Source organism: Heteronotia binoei, chromosome 16, assembly GCF_032191835.1.
Source record: "Heteronotia binoei isolate CCM8104 ecotype False Entrance Well chromosome 16, APGP_CSIRO_Hbin_v1, whole genome shotgun sequence".
Taxonomy (NCBI): domain Eukaryota; kingdom Metazoa; phylum Chordata; class Lepidosauria; order Squamata; family Gekkonidae; genus Heteronotia; species Heteronotia binoei.
The window spans coordinates 38,691,509-38,709,076 of NC_083238.1; the positions used below are offsets into that span (position 1 = coordinate 38,691,509).

Sequence of the window (17,568 nt, forward strand, 5' to 3'; positions counted from 1 at the left end):
AATTTGAGACCAGTAGCACCTTAAAGACAAGCAAAATTTTCCAGGGTGTGAGCTTTCATGAGCCACATACTCAGTTTCGAGTTTTGCTTCCGGCTGCTTTTGTATGTATTTTTGTAGCTGTACTTTTATATTATTGCTCTCTCTGAATATGAAAAAGAAAACTAAAAGGTACCTGTGAACCCCAGCTGCTGAGGTCAAAACAACAGGATTCTCAGTTTTTGGTTCCTTTTGGAGGCATCTGATTGTCCACCACTAGAGGCAGAATGCTGGGCTAGATGGTGCTTATAAGAAGATTCTTCTTATGTTACACTGGCCACCATTTCTCACCCTTTCCATGCACTAGCGAAGGACATGTAGTCTTGCTGCAGTGTGGCTCATGGGATGGTTATCAGGGGACAACTTCACACACAGCTCTGTCTGCTGTTAAAGCAGGAGGGGGCCATGGTGTGCTTACTGGATGGTACTGAGAGGCAGTGACACAACATCTGAATCTGCAGCTGCAGAAGTAGGCAGGTGTGCAGCTACCAATGCCTGGGAGAGCAACTGACATTGTTCTGAACTCGGTTCTGCTAGCCACTCAGCACCTGCATGCCTCCATGACATTGGAGCTCTGGCCCTTGAAAGTATATCTCATGCTTTCTGTTCCTCCAGCATGGACACTGTCTGCCTTTCCCTCTTCAGAGGCACTCAAGGCTGCGGGCTGTGAGTTGCTAACATGCTAGGTCTACCGCAGGAGACCCCTTGCTGGTAGCTTTTGACCCACTAGATAGGGTGCCAGGGGAAATCACCACTACCCCAATGATGTGACATTGCTTCTGGCACAGACCAGGACATGACATCATTGTTTCAGGGTGATGCTGTAGGAGTCCATTAAAATGCTAGAGTTTCAGTGAAATTCTAAAGCATTGCTCTAGCGCATTGATGTCACTTCCAGGTTCAGGAGGTGAGGTATCATAACAACAGCAGTTCGCACACACATGCACATACCCCAAGCATCCTGCTGTTTGCCAGCACTTGGCTGGCAAGCCTATGCTGTGCCAAGGGTTTGGTTGCATTTGTGTAGCACAGTATTAACGCTCAACAATTGTGATTAAAGGGCAGGGGTGGGACTTCGGACTCCATAACTGCAGCAGACTTGTGTAATATTAAGGGGATTGTGGTGGTGGGATTGGCCCTACTTATTCCTCAAGAATGCAACCATTCTGTGTAACTTATGCAGTGGTATAAATTACTCCCTGTATTCTTGCCAATTTTGAGCCACTCTGGTAGTATTAGGAGGCAATGCATTTTAAAACCAGATAATATATTGCTGCAAGGTATTTAAAACATGCCAGGTACCTTTTTTAAAAAGTACATAATTACCTTCTCTATTTTGGAAAGAAAAAAATAATAGAACAGAGCAGGAGATTTTATTGGGGAGGGACGGTGGCTCAGTGGTAGAGCATCTGCTTGGGAAGCAGAAAGTCCCAGGTTTAATCCCTGGCATCTCCAAAAAAGGGTCCAGGCAAATAGGTGTGAAAAACCTCAGCTTGAGACCCTGGAGAGCCACTGCCACTCTGAGTAGACAATACTAACTTTGATGGACCGAGGGTCTGATTCAGTATAAGGCAGCTTCGTATGTCATGTCATTGTCTGATTCAGCATAGCATATTCAAGGCAGTAATCAGCCTAACAGGGCTTCTTTTATGGTTGTAAAAGATCAATGTACTTAACCGAGCTCTTTTAAGTTCTGGATGTGAATGGTGAGTTCTAAAACATTCAGTGGAAAAGGGCAGTTTTTCATTTGCTACTGACCCACTTGGAATCGATCTGAGGCTTAATTTTGAACAGCCGAGGAACTGACATGTTTTAAAATATATTAAACATTTTACATGTATCTATCGACGAATGTACAAGTTGACCAAACTTGGCTAAAGCTAGGTAATACCACAGACAATAAAGCAGACAGAGCAGGAATCAATATGACTCACTCGGATTCTCTTTAAGAACTTAAGACATAAGCCTTTTGTTTTCTTCCAGGATTTAATTATTATGGGAGCTCCAGGATCAACTTATTGGACTGGCTCCATCTTTGTATACAACAAAACAGCAAATACCCTCCTTCCATATGTGGATGCAGATAATCAAGTGAAGTTTGGGAGTTATTTAGGTAACTGAGACATCTTTCCTATATGTTTTATATTGTTCTCCGCTTTAATGCAATCACTGAAGATACGTTTCCCTTCACTAGCTGTGTTTGGACTTGAAGTTCAAGGTAAAGATCACAGGAAGGGCAGTACTTGATTGTAATAGCCGAAATGATAACATTCCGTCAGCTAGCTGACTAATAATACAATAGAAAAAAGCATCATTCTTTCTGTTGTAGCAGGTTGTTCAAAGTGTCACCATGGACAGAGACCTAGTTGGTTGGTTGATCATAAAATTATCAGTGTTACAGAGGGCTCTGTCTATATGACGTTAGATCTGTTATGGCAGGGGTCCCCAACCTCCAGTCCGTGGCCTGTTAGCAATCGGGCCGTGAGTTGTACAATTATTTATTAATATATTTCAATGTAGTAATAATAATAATAAGATGATGACATTTGATTTATATCCTGCCCTCCACTCCAAATTTCAGAGTCTCAGAGTGGCTCACAATCTCCTTTACCTTCCTCTCCCACAACAGACACCCTGTGAGGTGGATGGGGCTGAGAGGGCTCTCCCCAGAAGCTGCCCTTTCAAGGACAACTCTTCAAGAGCTGTGGCTGACTCAAGGCTATTCCAGCAGCTGCAAGTGGAGGAGTGGGAAATCAAACCCAGATAAGAGTGCACACTTAACCACCATGCCAAACTAATAGAAATAAAGTGCACAATTGTATCATTCCAACCCCCGTCCCTGGAAAAACTGTTTTCCATAAAACTGGTCCCTGGTGCCAATAAGGTTGGGGACCGCTGTGCTATGGTATAAGGGTAATCCAGAACTCTGCAGACCCACTGGTGGTTGGTTTGGGATTCTGTCAAGGTGGGCTTTCAAACTGAGTATTGGTTCATGTTAAACTGCATTTTGGCAGCACCTCTAATCCCATCTTTTTAAATTTACTTAATGTGATCCTGTTTGCACAGTACTTTTTCACAAGAGCCAGTTTTGTGTAGTGGTTAAGTGCGTGGACTTTTATCTGGGAGAACCAGGTTTGATTCCCCACTCCTCCACTTGCAGCTGCTGGAATGGCCTTGGGTCAGCCATAGCTCTCGCAGAGTTGTCCTTGAAAGGGCAGTTTCTGTAAGAGCTCTCTCAGCCGCATCCACCTCACAGGGTATCTGTTGTGAGGGAGGAAGGTAAAGGAGATTGTGAGCCGCTCTGAGATGCTGAGATTCAGAGTGGAGGGCGGGATATAAATCCAATATCATCATCTTCTAATTTACTGAATAGAATCCTGTTTGCACAATATTTTATCACAAGAGCTAGTGATTTCCCCCCGCATTTCTGATCAGCCCTGATGTGCATAAAATTAAAAAGACTGTTTGATGCCATTGTTACAGTCCAGTTTGGGTGTGCAATTTGATTTGATCGAAGAAGGCCATTGTTTTGGAAGGTATTGCTGAAATACGCAGGAACAGCGGACAAGTTACAGTCAAGTTGATTTACTGTAAGGACTTCTTATGATGACCAATGGGTGTTTCTGCTTTCACAAGAGCCCTCCGAAATGTTCCCTTGGAGCAGAATTAGGTGGTAGAACCCTGAGGTGGTAAAACGAACTATAGCTTCAGAATGCAAGTGAGGATTCCTTTTTCTTATTGCTCCCCTAATTCTCCCTGCAAGCAGAAAAGACTAGGACAGAAGTTTTCTCTTTGGTGCGCTGTCTTAATGTGGGGAGTTTTTAACATGGTGGAACATTCAGAAATAGCATCTCAAGCTTCTACCCTGTAAAGGTTATGGTCCTTTCTACCTCTTTATTTTGTTCGATTTCCTGTAGATCATATCTTGTTCTAGTACAGTACAAGAGAGACGTAAGAGCAAGAAATGAATCTATTTGATGCAGGATGTGGTTTCACTGATTATGGCACTTTCATTTTTTAAATAAAATGTTGAGACATGATCCAGTAAAAAGTAAGGAATTTTTTTAAAAAAAAAATGCTTTTGACTTCTAAAGGGGGAATTAAGCCTGTGCTTGACTTCTTCCCACCCAAGTGCTCTATCTGTACAGTCCTAATAAGAGCTACATCAGCCTGATTTCAGTGGCCCTAGAACAGGAGTTCCCAACCACCTGGCCATGGACCAGTACCGGTCTGTGGCCTGCTAGCAACCAGGCCTTGGAGCAAGGCAGAGGCGCTGCACCTCCCCGACCCAGGTGGACAAAACAGGCGATGCAGCTTTGCTCTGAGGCAGGAAGGCAGCCTCAGAGTGAGGCAGAGCAGTCCCACTGCCCCTTCCGCCCGCTCAGTATTTGATCAGCTGACCCCCGGGGGTCTTTAAATGGGAAGGGGAGGAAGACAGGCCTTCTGCCACCTGGCCACCTAGTGGGGAGACAGCAGAAACAGCCCCAGTTCCCCCCAATTTAAAGACCCCTGTGGGGGCAGGAATGGGGCGTGGGCGGAGGGGCAGCCTAAGGCAGCAAAAACACAGCGCTGCCCCCCCCCAACCGGTCCGTGGAAAAACTGTCTTCCATGAAACCAGTCCCTGGTACCAAAAAGGTTGGGAGCCACTGCCAAAGAAAACAGAACTCTATTTGGGATTTCTCTAAAAAACTCTCATTCCACCCCTGCCCCCCAGGTTATGATTCTCACTCCAGTTGCTGTATAATCAGGGCCTGTGCACCAAAGCAGAGTTCATGTATGCTTTGACATGTTCATGAAGCTTCTGCTATGCAGGGGCCCTGTTCATCTCCCTTCAGGAAGTCCGTCATTTGTGTTTGTAGAGGAATGCACTCTTGTACACTGAGCAGCTCCTACCATTCCAACGAAGGGGGGAAACTGCTTCCATTGAGAGGGCTCTAGGGCCATGGAAACTAACACTGGTGACAGATCAGCAGATCAAGATACCAGGAACCTCTCAAGCCATGCATCCTCTGAGCATCAGAGTCACATTTGTAGTAGCTGCTCCGTATCTATCTATCTATATATTTTTTTCCCACTGGAGGTGCGAAATCTGAACCAGTTCTCCAGATCCATTGCACGGAATTTAACTGTGGTCTAACATTTAGAGATCAGGGGTTTGAGCACATTAACAGGTTGTTTTAATTTTTTTTAAGTTTCTTGTCTAGGGATATTCACACAAAGTGAGGGTTTGAGTATGACTAGTTGTTCCTAAAGAGCAGATGTGTGTTCCCATTTGTCCTTCAAGGAAGGCAAGACGTTTGTCCCAATGTGCTGTATGTCTAGGGAAATGGAGTTTACACTGGGGATGTCTTTCATGTGGACGTGTGTCTGAAAGGTACAGCATCTTCAGTCCAGAAAGAAAATCCACACCCATGGATTTGAGAGATTATTATATTTAGAGACATTTTAACTTGCCTTGACCTTTGAGACAGGGCTGTGTATGTATTCTAGGACAAATCTCCCTGATACTCTGTTCTCCCTCTCAGTATTAATTCTGTAGAAGCATGGGAGCAATATTTTTTTCATTGTGTTCAGCCTAACCAACCCTAACAGTAATGTAAGGAAATCTTATTTTTCAGCTAGAGAAACAGAGGGTGATAACAAACGGGCGTTTTAAGCCACCTCGAGGATGGGAGGCAGGCAGATAAAAAAAGCGCGTCCACATGCGCTCAACTGCCTGCCATTCCTGTCCTGCCTCTGAGTTGCCCTAGCTTCCGGGGAGCTGACTTGAAAAGGCACCACTTTCAAAGTGGTCTAGCTGTCGGGAAGGCCATGGAGCACATGAGTGTCCAAGTTCTCCTTGGGGCAGCTGCAGCCCGTCCCTCTTCCAAGCGCCGTCCAGAAGCTCTTGGGCACTCTTATTTCCGGCTGGCTCTCTTCCATGGCGGCTTGATGCTGCCCTGAGCTGTCTGTCTCTTGTCAGCCAGAGGGACAGAATTATTCAGAAGAAGAAGAGTAGGTTTTTATACCCCACTTTTCTCTACTTTTAGGAGTCTCAAAGTCCTATCACATTCCCTTCCTCTTCCCACAACAGGCACCTTGTTACACTGTGTGGTGGGGCTTGAGATAGTGCTCAGAGAACTGTGACTGGCCCAAGGTCACCCAGATGGCTTCATGGGGAGGAGTGGGGAATCAAACCTGGTTCTCCAGTTGGCTGCTCTTAATCCCTTCACCATGCTGGCTCTCAGAGCACTCACGATTGTAAAGGGTGTGAGCGATGACTGGTTGACAAGAACCTTCAGGATGCGCCCGTGGCTTCTTATCCTAGCTAGCTATCGTAAGCACCAAATATCATCTACATTTATGAACATATGAAGCTGCCTTCTACTGAATCAGATCCTCGGTCCATCAAAGTCAGTATTGTCTACTCAGACTGGCAGCAGCTCTCCAGGGTCTCAAGCTGAGGTTTTTCACTCCTATTTGCCTGGACCCTTTTAGCTGGAGATGCTGGGAATTGAACCTGGGACCTTCTGCTTACCAAGCAGATGCTCTACCACTGAGCCACCATCCCTCCCTGATCTTCTGCCTCCCTTTCTTCAAAATCTCCCCAACCTCACCCTGCCTACCATCTTCCCCACAAAAATATCCTCCTTTTACACACAACCCCCTTTCTGCCAGCACCCCAAGTCCTTCTCCTCCACTATTTGGGACCCCAAAGTTTCCCCCCACCCCAGTTTCTCAGCTATTGGTGTGAAGTGTGAGTTGCTTGAAAAAGACATCCTCAGTGGCACACCAAAAGGAAGTCTTACATAAGGAGTTGGATGCTGTTGTCAAGTGGTCATCATGTTTCTATACAATTGTGTGAATCAATGCAGAATATAAATGTAAATTTTATAGAACCCCAACCCAGTTGTATTAATTTGTGTCACAGGGTATGCCGTCGGAGCAGGCCGGTTCCTCTCGCGAAACAGTGTGGAAATAGTTGGAGGTGCCCCCCAACAGGAACAGACTGGTAAAGTAAGAGTTAATGTTTGTTTCACAGTTGGATGTCCATTATTTGCATGTGAAAAAGTAAATTTAGCATTTTCAGTAGTATGGAAGGGATGGTTGTTGTTAGCAGTGTTCCCTCTAAGAAAGCCGGTTGGTATAGTGGTTAAGTGTGCGGACTTTTTTCTGGGAGAACTGGGTTTGATTCCCCACTCCTCCACTTGCACCTGCGGGAATGGCCTTGGGTCAGCCATAGCTCTGGCAGAGGTTGTCCTTGAAAGGGCAGTTTCTGTAAGAGTTCTCTCAGCCCCACCCACTTCACAAGGTGTCTGTTGGGGGGAGGAAGGGAAAGGAAGATTGTGAGCCACTCTGAGATTTGGAGTGGAGGGCAGGATATAAATCCAATATCTTTTTCTTAAGCTGTGGAGTCTTGTGAGCAAAAATCCTACTTTGTGAGCCCCTGGCATTAAAGTTGTGAGCTCCTGCATAAATTAGTTTTCTCTGGGGGCATTTTTTCTGAGCTGAGACAAAAATGTGTGAGCTGGAGGCTAAAAAATTGTGAGTTAGCTCACACTAACTCAGCTTAGAGGGAACACTGGTTGTCAGAGGTCTTAGGGGGCTGCTGGCAGTAGGCAGGGCCACTCAGGGGTTCCTTATGTGTCCAGTCCATGAGATCTCAAGGGGAGTCTGCTGCTGTAGAGCAGGCAGTGGGTTTCCTATGAGAATCCTAGGGTGCTTGGAACCTTGGGCAGGGGTGGAATTCTAGCAGGAGCTCCTTTGCATATTAGGCCACATACCCCTGATATAGCCAATCCTAGAGCTTACAAAAAAGAGCTCTTGGAGGATTGGCTACATCAGCAGGGTGTGGCCTAATATGCAAAGGAGTTCCTGCTAGAATTCCACCCCTGGCCTTGGGTATAATAGGGGCATGGGTGGGGAAGTGGTCTTCTCTCCCCTCGAAGGTTCTTCCTCCCATGTTGAGGCTGAGCAAGGGCAGGTCTTGATAGGTTAATAATCTCATGACTGGAGCTCCAAACTTTTTAAAAAATCAGTTCTTGCGTATGTGATGACCTAATTCTGATGAGGACCTCACCCTGTGCCATTTTCTTGATCTAAAATAATTCCATTGGCATAAATGTATTTGAACCTGTATGTTTACTCACTGGGGCTAATAGCAGCTCCCTGGGGCCACAGGAAAAAGGGTGCCTTTGGAATGGTTATCCCCCCCCCCCAGTGCAATAGTCTTAATCAGAATTGGGCCCATGTGCACCAGATACATGAATTTTAAAATATTCTGGAATCTTCCCTGATGGAAGGCCCGGTGTCTTATTTGGTTTGACTCTAAGGATTATTTTCTACCCCTGTTCAGGAAAGCATATTGTTTGCATGTAAAAGTGATTGATTTGTAGGAACAATGAGCATTTAAACTGGCTTGTGACTTAGAACTGTGTAAAGTTGATCACAAATGGCTGATGTCTATGAATGCTTAGTCTACATCAGGGGCAGCCAAACTGTGGCTCAGGAGCCACATGTGGCTCTTTCACATAGATTGTGTGGCTCTCAAAGCCTCCAGCACCCTATGATTTGGAAAAGGCAAATCCTCTCTTTAAATCACTTTCTCCAAGCCAAGCCAGCTGGCAGCTTGGAGAATGCATTTAAAGTTGCTTTCTTTCCACTTCTCCCTCCCTCCTCCCTTTTCCCATCTGTTTGCCTTTCTTTCTTCCTGTCTTGTGACTCTCAAACATTTGATGTTCATGTCTTATGGCTCTCAAACATCTGATGTTTATTCTATCTGGCACTTATATTTAGCAAGTTTGGCCACCCCTGGTCTACATGTTGAATTGCTTCAGTGAATGAAGACTGAGACTGTCATTGTTTTGTGGTAGAATCCTGGAAGGTCATGATTTGCTGTAATTTGCACAGCTGAGAATGGACAGCAGGGAGTCATGTGTTGTGTTCCTATACTCGGTAAATTCGCATAAAGTATACTTTATGCTCTCCTTGCAAGCGTACAGTCTTTATAGTGCAACCCTAAGAATGCTTTCTCTCTGTTGTCTTTATTTAAGGCATATATTTTTAAACTGGAAACACATCTACCCATTTTGACTGAACTGAAGGGCAAAAAGGTAATGTTTCTCTCTTGATTAAGGCTATGGCTTGTGTTTACACTGTATTTGCATTAAATGTTTTCTTAACTCTCTCTCTCTCTCTCTTGTGCATGGCCAGCTGGGTTCCTATTTTGGAGCTGCCGTCTGTGCAGTGGACCTCAATGGGGATGGCCTCTCCGACTTACTGGTTGGTGCACCAATGCACAGTAAAGTCAGAGAAGAAGGAAAAGTTTTTGTATATATCAACTCAGGCTCTGTAAGTACTAATTTTTTAATAAGCTACCTCACAGGGTTCGCTTTCAGTTTGGAAGACTGTTATGCTTCATCTTCAGGGAACCTGCCTGAAGCAGCTTTATAATATAATAATAATAATAAACATTTAATTTATATCCTGCCCTCCCCGCCGAAGCAGGCTCAGGGCGACTCACAACATAATATAAAATACATAAAACAGCATAATATAAAATGCAAAATTACATAATAAAACAATAATCTACAACCTTCTACAATTTCCTTAAAATTCCCTTAAAAGCATTAATTAAAACCAACAGTTTCATACGATCGTACTTGGTGCTACATTTTCAAAATTTCCGATCTTACTCGTACAGATTTTCCGCAATGATGGTACGGCAGAATCTGCATTAAGGAAAGGCCAGCTGAAAGAGGGTGGTCTTGCAGGCCCTGCGGAACTGAGCAAGAATGAAACCTAATGGAAACATAAAACTTCGTAGAAGTTACAAAAACCCAACATTCAGAAATACAGCAGAACATAAAATATGGAGCAGCATAGAGGGAGTCTTAAACAGGCTAAAACAGACTGGAATATATGTTAAAAAACTTCTAAATAATTAAAAGCCAGTAGAGCAGAAATGTTTGGGCCTGGCATCTAAAAGAAAATAGTATAGTTCAGGGGTGGCCACAATTGCAAACCTAAGAGCCACACAGAATAAACGTCAGATGTTTGAGAGCCGCAAGACCTTAACGTCAGATATTTGAGAGTCACAAGGAAAGAAGGAAGGCAGATAGATGGAAGAAGAAGAAGAAGAAGAAGATATTGGATTTATATCCCGCCCTCCACTCCGAAGAGTCTCAGAGCGGCTCACAATCTCCTTTACCTTCCTCCCCCACAACAGACACCCTGTGAGGTGGGTGGGGCTGGAGAGGGCTCTCACAGCAGCTGCCCTTTCAAGGACAACCTCTGCCAGAGCTATGGCTGACCCAAGGCCATGCTAGCAGGTGCAAGTGGAGGAGTGGGGAATCAAACCCGGTTCTCCCAGATAAGAGTCCGCACACTTAACCACTACACCAAACCAGATGGAGGGGAGGGAGAGGTGGAAAGGAAGCAACTTTAACTTTAAATGTATTCTCCAAGCTGCCGGCTGGCTTGACTTGGAGATGTGATTTAAAGAGAGAAATGCCTTCTCCAAGCTGGGCAATGGGGGCTTCAAGAGCCACGCAACGTGTGTGATAGAGCCACAGTTTGGCCACCCCTGGTATAGTTGCTAGATGAGCCTTAAGCAAGAGCATTCCATAAGCAAGGCGCCTATACTGAAAAAACCCTGTGTCTGGTTGCTGCCTGCCTTACCTTCAAAGGCAGGGACACAGCCAGTAGGGCTTTTGACTTAACTGGACAATATGGGAGGAAGTGGTTCTTCAGGTATTCTGGCCTCAAGCAATTTAGTGTAATGTTAAGAACCTGCACTTTGAATTCTGCCTGGAAACAAATATATCCCATCCCTTACACTAACCTGGCTGCTGCATTTTGGACCAGGTGGAGGCACTCTGTTGTAGAGCATATGACAGTAGCCTGTAATCAGAGCATGGACCACCATGACCAGATCCATGTTTTTCAAGGAAAATGTTTCATGGTGTTTTTATGCTCAGCTTTGTTTTCATGACATTGCCTTGGTTTTTAGTGGCTTGTTTTAATGGTTTTGTTTTGTTTTAGTTTAAGGCACCTCAGGCAGGTATTGGAAGAGGTGGCAGGTGCATTTTCTAAATAAGCAAAGGGGGGGAGTATAATAATCATGGGTTGATTTAAATAGCAATGAACTTAGTTCTAAGTTCGTTGAAGTAAAACTAAATGGAAGGTTGTAGGAATTTTATTAGCGCTGTTATCTGTCGTGTAGCTTGAAAACCAGTTAACATGTTGTACATAAAACAGTGGGCGTTTTCGCACTGACCTTCAAGTGGCGCGACCACCCTCTTCACACCGGAGGATCTGCCCGGATTTCGCACAAGAAGCCTCGGAGCACCCAAAAGAGCCGGCGACTTCCGTCGCGAAACCCGCTCAAACGGAAACCGCCAAGAAGCAGGAAAACGTTTGAGCGGGTTTCGCGACGGAAGTCGCCGGCTCTTTTGGGTGCGCCGGCGCTTCTTGTGCGAAATCCGGGCAGATCCTCCAGTGTGAAGAGGGTGGTCGCGCCACTTGAAGGTCAGTGCGAAAACGCCCAGTGTGTTTTCTTGTGAATCTGATGAAATTGGAAGAGTAGTAACTTTATGCTAATGCGTAATATCAACATTGGACAAGATCCTGCCAAAGTTGAGCACTTAAACATTTACTTAACTCTCTCTCAAAGTTTACTTAACTCTCTCTGAAAGGTATCGTAACAAAACTCGAGTTCAGTGGCACCTTTAAGACCAACAAAGTTTTATTCAAGATATAAGATTTTATCTGCACACCCAATGTATCTGAAGAAATATGTATGAACATGAAAGCTTATAATTTGAATAAAACTTTGTTGGTCTTAAAGGTGCCGCTAAACTTGAACCTTGTTCTCTTGCTTCAGACCAACATGGCTACCCCACCTGAATCTGTCTTCAGTGGTCTCTTGTTGATCCTAGACTTTGGCTTGTTGTGCCTGCACAGAAGTATTCTTATTTTCATCTTTCAGAAGACGTTTTCCCCGGGGTAGCACATTAATCACACTTGTCGTCCTATGCCTAGCATCATCATGTTGCAGAATCATTATGTATTTTCCTTTTAGGAATCAGAGATGATAGAGCTGGACAGAGCATTGTCTGGGAGTGACTTGTATGCAGCAAGGTTTGGAGAATCCATTGCCAATTTGGGAGACATTGATAATGATGGCTTTGAAGGTATTCCTAAATTCTTTTTAAATGTGTAGCAGTGCGAATGACCAGGACATGTCATTAGTAGGGAATACAGGGAGAGAAGAGAAATGGACCAAATTCCTCCTGGGCAGGGCTTTTTTTGTAGCAGGAGCTCCTTTGCATATTAAGCCACACCTCCCTGATGTAGCCAATCCTCCAAGAGCTTACGGGGCTCTTAGTACAGGGCAGGGGTGGCCAAACTTGCTTAGCATAAGAGCCACATAGAATAAACTTTAGATGTTTAAGAGCCGCAAAACATGAATGTGAGAGCCATGGGACAGAAAGGAAGGGAGGAAGGAAGGAAAATAGATTTGGGAGTGAGTGAGAGGTGGAAAGAAAGCAACTTGAATGCATTCTCCAAGCCACTGGCTGGCTTGTCTTGGATAAGTAATTTAAAGGGACAAATGTCCTCTCCAAGCCAGCTGATGGGGTGGTGGGGGCTTCAAGAGTGGCACAATATGTGTGAAAGAACCACATGTGGCTCCCAAGCCACAGTTTGGCTACCCCTGGTACAGGGCCTACTATAAGCTCCAGGAGGATTGGCTACATCAGGGGTGTGTGGCCAAATATGAAAAGGAGTTCCTGCTACAAAAAAAAGCGCTGATCCTAGGTGAGCAAGTATTATGCCCACTACTATTCCTGCATTAAAAAATAGGACCTGCTAATCCTATTGCACCTTGACCTGGATAGTCTAGGATGCCTGATTTCATAAAATCTTGGAAGCTAAGCAGGGTCAGCTCTGGTTAATACATAGATGGGAGACTGCCAAGGAACTCCAGGGTTGCTGTGCAGAAGCAGGCAATGGCAAGCTACATCTGTTCCTCTCTTGTGTTGAAAACCCTAAGAGGTTGCCATAAATTGACTGCAGCTTGACTGCGCGTTCCACCACCAGTTTCATTGCATTTTATAATCATGAAAACGGTCAAGGGCATTATGAAAATGGCTGAAATGCTTGAAAATATTCCTGTGCATGGCAGATTGATTTTCTTCATTTTGTAGACCACAGAGGGATTTCAGAGTGTTTGGCTAGATCTTATTGTTCTAACGTTGCACTTATTGCCACAGATTGTTGCTGGAACTCTCTGTCTGGGGCAGTAATGCTCTGTATTCTTGTGCTTGGGGGGGGGGCACAGTGGAAGGGCTTCTAGCCCCACTTATGGACCTCTTGATGGCACTTGGGTTTTTTGGCTACTGTATGACACAGAGTGTTGGACTGGATGGGCCATTGGCGTAATCCAACATGGCTTCTCTTATGTTCTTGTCTTTCCCCATGGGTGTGGGCACGCCTAGGGCCCCCAGGGGCGTGGGGTGGCAGATAGTGAGTCTGCCTTGGGCGCCACACGCCCTAGGGCCGTCCCTGCTTGTGTGTGTGTGTGTTTCAAAACCTGAACTAATGTTTGAAGTGAATGTTCTTGCTATGCTTTCTTTATGTATTTATTTAAAAAGGTAGACAGCCAGCCTGAAGCAGTGGAGAAATCTGGGATCTGAGTCACTGATCAGTAGGTTAATCTAATGGGCTACAGAGACAGATGGAAGCTGGGCTTGAGCATGCGGGAGGGAAAGAGGATGTCTGTACAGGGCCTTACCTGAAAGAAAGGTCCATTGGAATCAGTGGGATTTATTAGGATTCAAACAAAGGGTTATTCAGGCTCCTTCAGCATAACTGGGATGAGTATCCCACTGGTAAAGTGTTTTTTAAAAGCCCTACATGGTTAATTGGTAGCTATTTTCAGTTGTCTTTATGTGGCATTACTTACTTGCAGACTCAAAGCTCTGTAATTTGTAGATTAACCCCCCTCCTTCATTTCTTTTTAAGCCTTTCAAAAAAGCATATTCTCCATCCCTCCTTCCCCCCAGATCCTTTGCTCTCACTGTTCAGCCGCCTTTTGTGCTTTAGCGTAATAGAGAGGGTTGTTAGTCTTCTGTCTCCAAACTCTTAACGGGAATAAAACTACCCAGGCATATAAAATACATTAGCTTGCTTTCTATTTTAAATGCCCTGCCCGTAACAAAGCTCTAATCAGTTTGCTAAAAAGCATTTAAAAGAGGAAAAGTAAAATGAAGTTTCTTTGACCTATGCAAACACCACTGAGCTATTCTTACTAATCCCTTATGGGGAGATGTGTGGAGCGCAGCAGAAGGGTTCGTTTGAGCAGATGAAGAAAGCTATTCTTGCTAATGCAGGTGAGATTTGTGGAGTACAGCAGAACTGTTAGTTTGAGCAGCTGAAGAAATTTTATTTATTTTATTTATTTATACTCCACTTTTTCTCCCTAATGAGGACCCCAAACGGCTGGCATCTTTCTGCTGTCCTCCATTTTATCCTCACAACAACCTGGACCGATTTCCCACTAGCCTCATGCTGCTCTCACGCTCCTCTTCTCCACAGGGCTTCCGTCGGATTCCACGCTATCTGCCCCGGGGCTGCAACCAGCTTTGCCTTTTTTGTGCAGCAAACAGAAACTGGTTTTTAGAGGATCTTGCTTGCTGTGTGAAAGAGGCAGAGCGAGTTGTAGCCCCGGGGCAGATAGTGTGAAATATGACAGAAGCCCCGCAGAGAAAAGGAGAGTGAGAGCGGCATAAGGCTAGTGCGGAATCGGTCCTGGTGAGGTAGGTTAGTGAACCATCCTAAGCAGGTCTACTCATTTTGTTCAATGGGGCTTATTCCCAGGAAAGTGCTTTTAGGATGGCACTGTTAGGATTGGAGTGTGTGACTGGCCCAAGGTCACCCAGCAAGCTTCCATGGCAGAGTGGGGATTCAAAGCTGGCTGCCGTCTCTTTTCAGTGGCCCCAAAGTTATTAAGATATATCCCTGGTGCCTGACCTAGGTAGCCCAGGCAAGCCCAGTCTCATCAGATCTTGGAAGCTAAGCAGGGTTGACTCTGGCAAGTACTTGGATGGGAGACCCCCTTGGAATACCAGCAGTCAGGGGGACGGGGCAGGCTTTATTCAACCTCCTCCAGGCCCCCAGTAGGGGATCAGTCACCAGTAGTCACCATGACTTCCAAGTGCAGGCAGACATACACACACAATACAAAAATGCCCCTTCCCCCAAAAAAAGATATACCTTTGTTTAAAAGAAGGACTGGCCCCTTCCTGCTTTCTAGCTGTTAATTTTTTCCAGTGTTCAATTTCCATGGGAAGGAATATGTATATACACAGCCCTCATAGGGATGGCTTTTTCCAATCTCTCTTCCTCCTCCTCATTTTTTAAAAAGTATTTTCAAGACTGTTTCCAAGTAAGTGATTTCAATCAGATTATTAAAGAGTTTCAGCTTTGACTAAATAGATGTTATTTTGTTTGATACAATTTTAATTTATTTTAATCTACAGCACTTCAAGTTAATAATGTCCCTTAAATTTTGTGTCAGTTGCATAATGGTCTTCATTCTGTTACTTAATGTTGTTTTCATTTTCTCATTTGCGTATATGGGCATTTAAGGCGCAAATATTCATTTGCAGGACATCTTGGACAACATTTCACACCGTTTTCTGTGTACCCTTAATTAACATTTGTTCTATAGATAAAGCTGCAATAAATTAAACAAAAAACCCGTAAAGCTAGTGCCACTTCTTGGGAATTAATACTTCCATTTTTTGTACATGCTCAGAACTGTGAAAGTATCTATAGGCCTTCTTTTCTTTTTAAAATAATCCTCTCCCATCCCATAATTATACAAAGTTTGGATCACTATTTCCAAATTTCATCCCTAGGTAATGCTGAAACAGTGGAGCAATATAAATGAATTATTGTTAAGGTAAATGACAATAAAAACAAATTTTGGAAAAGAATCTGTGAATGTTTGCACTTGCAAGTACTTCTGAGTATTTTAGGAGACCAGTAGGAGATGTGAGGAAATCCTCTCATGTTTACCTGTTTTGGTGAACAGTTGCACAAATTGTGACCCACAGACAAGGAAGGGTGTGCATGCCAGTTCTTTGGCAGGAAAGAGCAAAGGGGACAATAGCACATAATGTAAAATGAAGCTAAAAGAACAGTAAAGAAAAGTGAAGTTCATTGCAGCCTGCCTCATAATATGCATTGCTGTTTGTGGCCAGCTTCAGAGAGGTGGATGCTGAATCTTTTTCCATATAGGGAGGGAGGGAGGAAGGAAGGAAAGAAGAAAAGAAGAAAGAAAGAAGAAACCTGCCACTGGATTTTGTACTGAAATGCTTGAGTCCAACACTCCCTCTAAGCTGTCGCGTCTTCTAACAAAAATTCTACTTTGTGAGCTATTGGCCTTAAAGTTGTGAGCTCCTGCATAAATTAGCTTGCTCAGGGGCCATTTTTCCTGAGCTAAGACAAAAATGTTTGAACCGGAAGCTAAAAAACTGTTAGCCAGCTCACAGTAACTCAGCTTAGAGAGAACACTGCTTGAGTCCACAATATAGTTTAGTTTGAAGCAGCAGCAAGAGAATTTATTTTTAAAATGCATATGCTTCATTTGGGCTCAAAGTGGCTTGCAGCAGGGGTACTAATGTCATAAATTGCATTGAGCTCTGTAGGAAGAAAGACAGCTGGTAAATATTTTAAATAAATAAATAATACAAAACCACTAAGATGCACCCGTAAAGAACAACCATTAAAATGCAACCATAGAAAACTGGCTTGTACCATTAAAGCGACAACACCACACTGAGCAGCCTTGGAGGTGCTGACTTTCGACCTAACCATACCTTTCCTCCATCTCATCAACCTGTTTTTGCTTTGTCTTCTGACAGCTCTAGAAACAAATTGATAGAGGTGAGAAACCTTCTTCCCCACTGGTGTGAGTGAGGAAGTCTCCTAAGCTTATATATAAAAGAATGACTAGAATCCCTGTAGTTGAAATATTGGTTAGATAATATAATAATTATTTTAACCTTTTTCTGTGTAATGTTCTTACAGATGTAGCCATTGGGGCTCCACAGGAAAATGATTTAGAAGGGGCAGTTTATATATACAACGGGAGGGAAGATGGAATCTCACCAACCTTCTCACAGGTAGGTCTCTTTCAGTTACCATGAGTACTACAAAAATCTAGAGCTCGGCATTATAACATATAAGCAATGGTCTCTCTAAGCTGTGGAGACTTGTGAGCAGAAATTCTGCTTTGTGAACTGCTATCATTAAAGCTTTTAAGACTTAACACAGTTTTATTCAGAATGTAAGCTTTCATGGCTCTAAGCACACTTCAGATGAGGAATCAGGTACAGACAGCAGAGCTACATGTAGCTGGCAGGCTACCATTTTGCATTCTAAACTACTGCCTACCTGCTACATGTAGGTCTGCTCACTGTACCTGATTCCTTGTCTGATGAAGTGTGCTTAGAGCACATGAAAGGTGACATTCTGAATAAAACT

The 17,568-nt window shown here is 44.1% G+C and overlaps 1 protein-coding gene across 1 annotated transcript in view; it reads left to right on the forward strand.

Moving 5' to 3' along the window:
• The window catches only part of ITGA4 (integrin subunit alpha 4), a 73,715-nt gene that overhangs the window by 15,518 nt on the left and 40,629 nt on the right, over positions 1–17,568 (forward strand). Inside the window, exons 6-11 of the mRNA XM_060257023.1 lie at positions 2,020–2,149; positions 6,947–7,032; positions 9,069–9,128; positions 9,229–9,366; positions 12,098–12,209; positions 17,113–17,207. Coding sequence (XP_060113006.1) covers positions 2,020–2,149; positions 6,947–7,032; positions 9,069–9,128; positions 9,229–9,366; positions 12,098–12,209; positions 17,113–17,207 — 621 coding nt within the window. The remainder of the gene's footprint in view (positions 1–2,019; positions 2,150–6,946; positions 7,033–9,068; positions 9,129–9,228; positions 9,367–12,097; positions 12,210–17,112; positions 17,208–17,568) is intronic.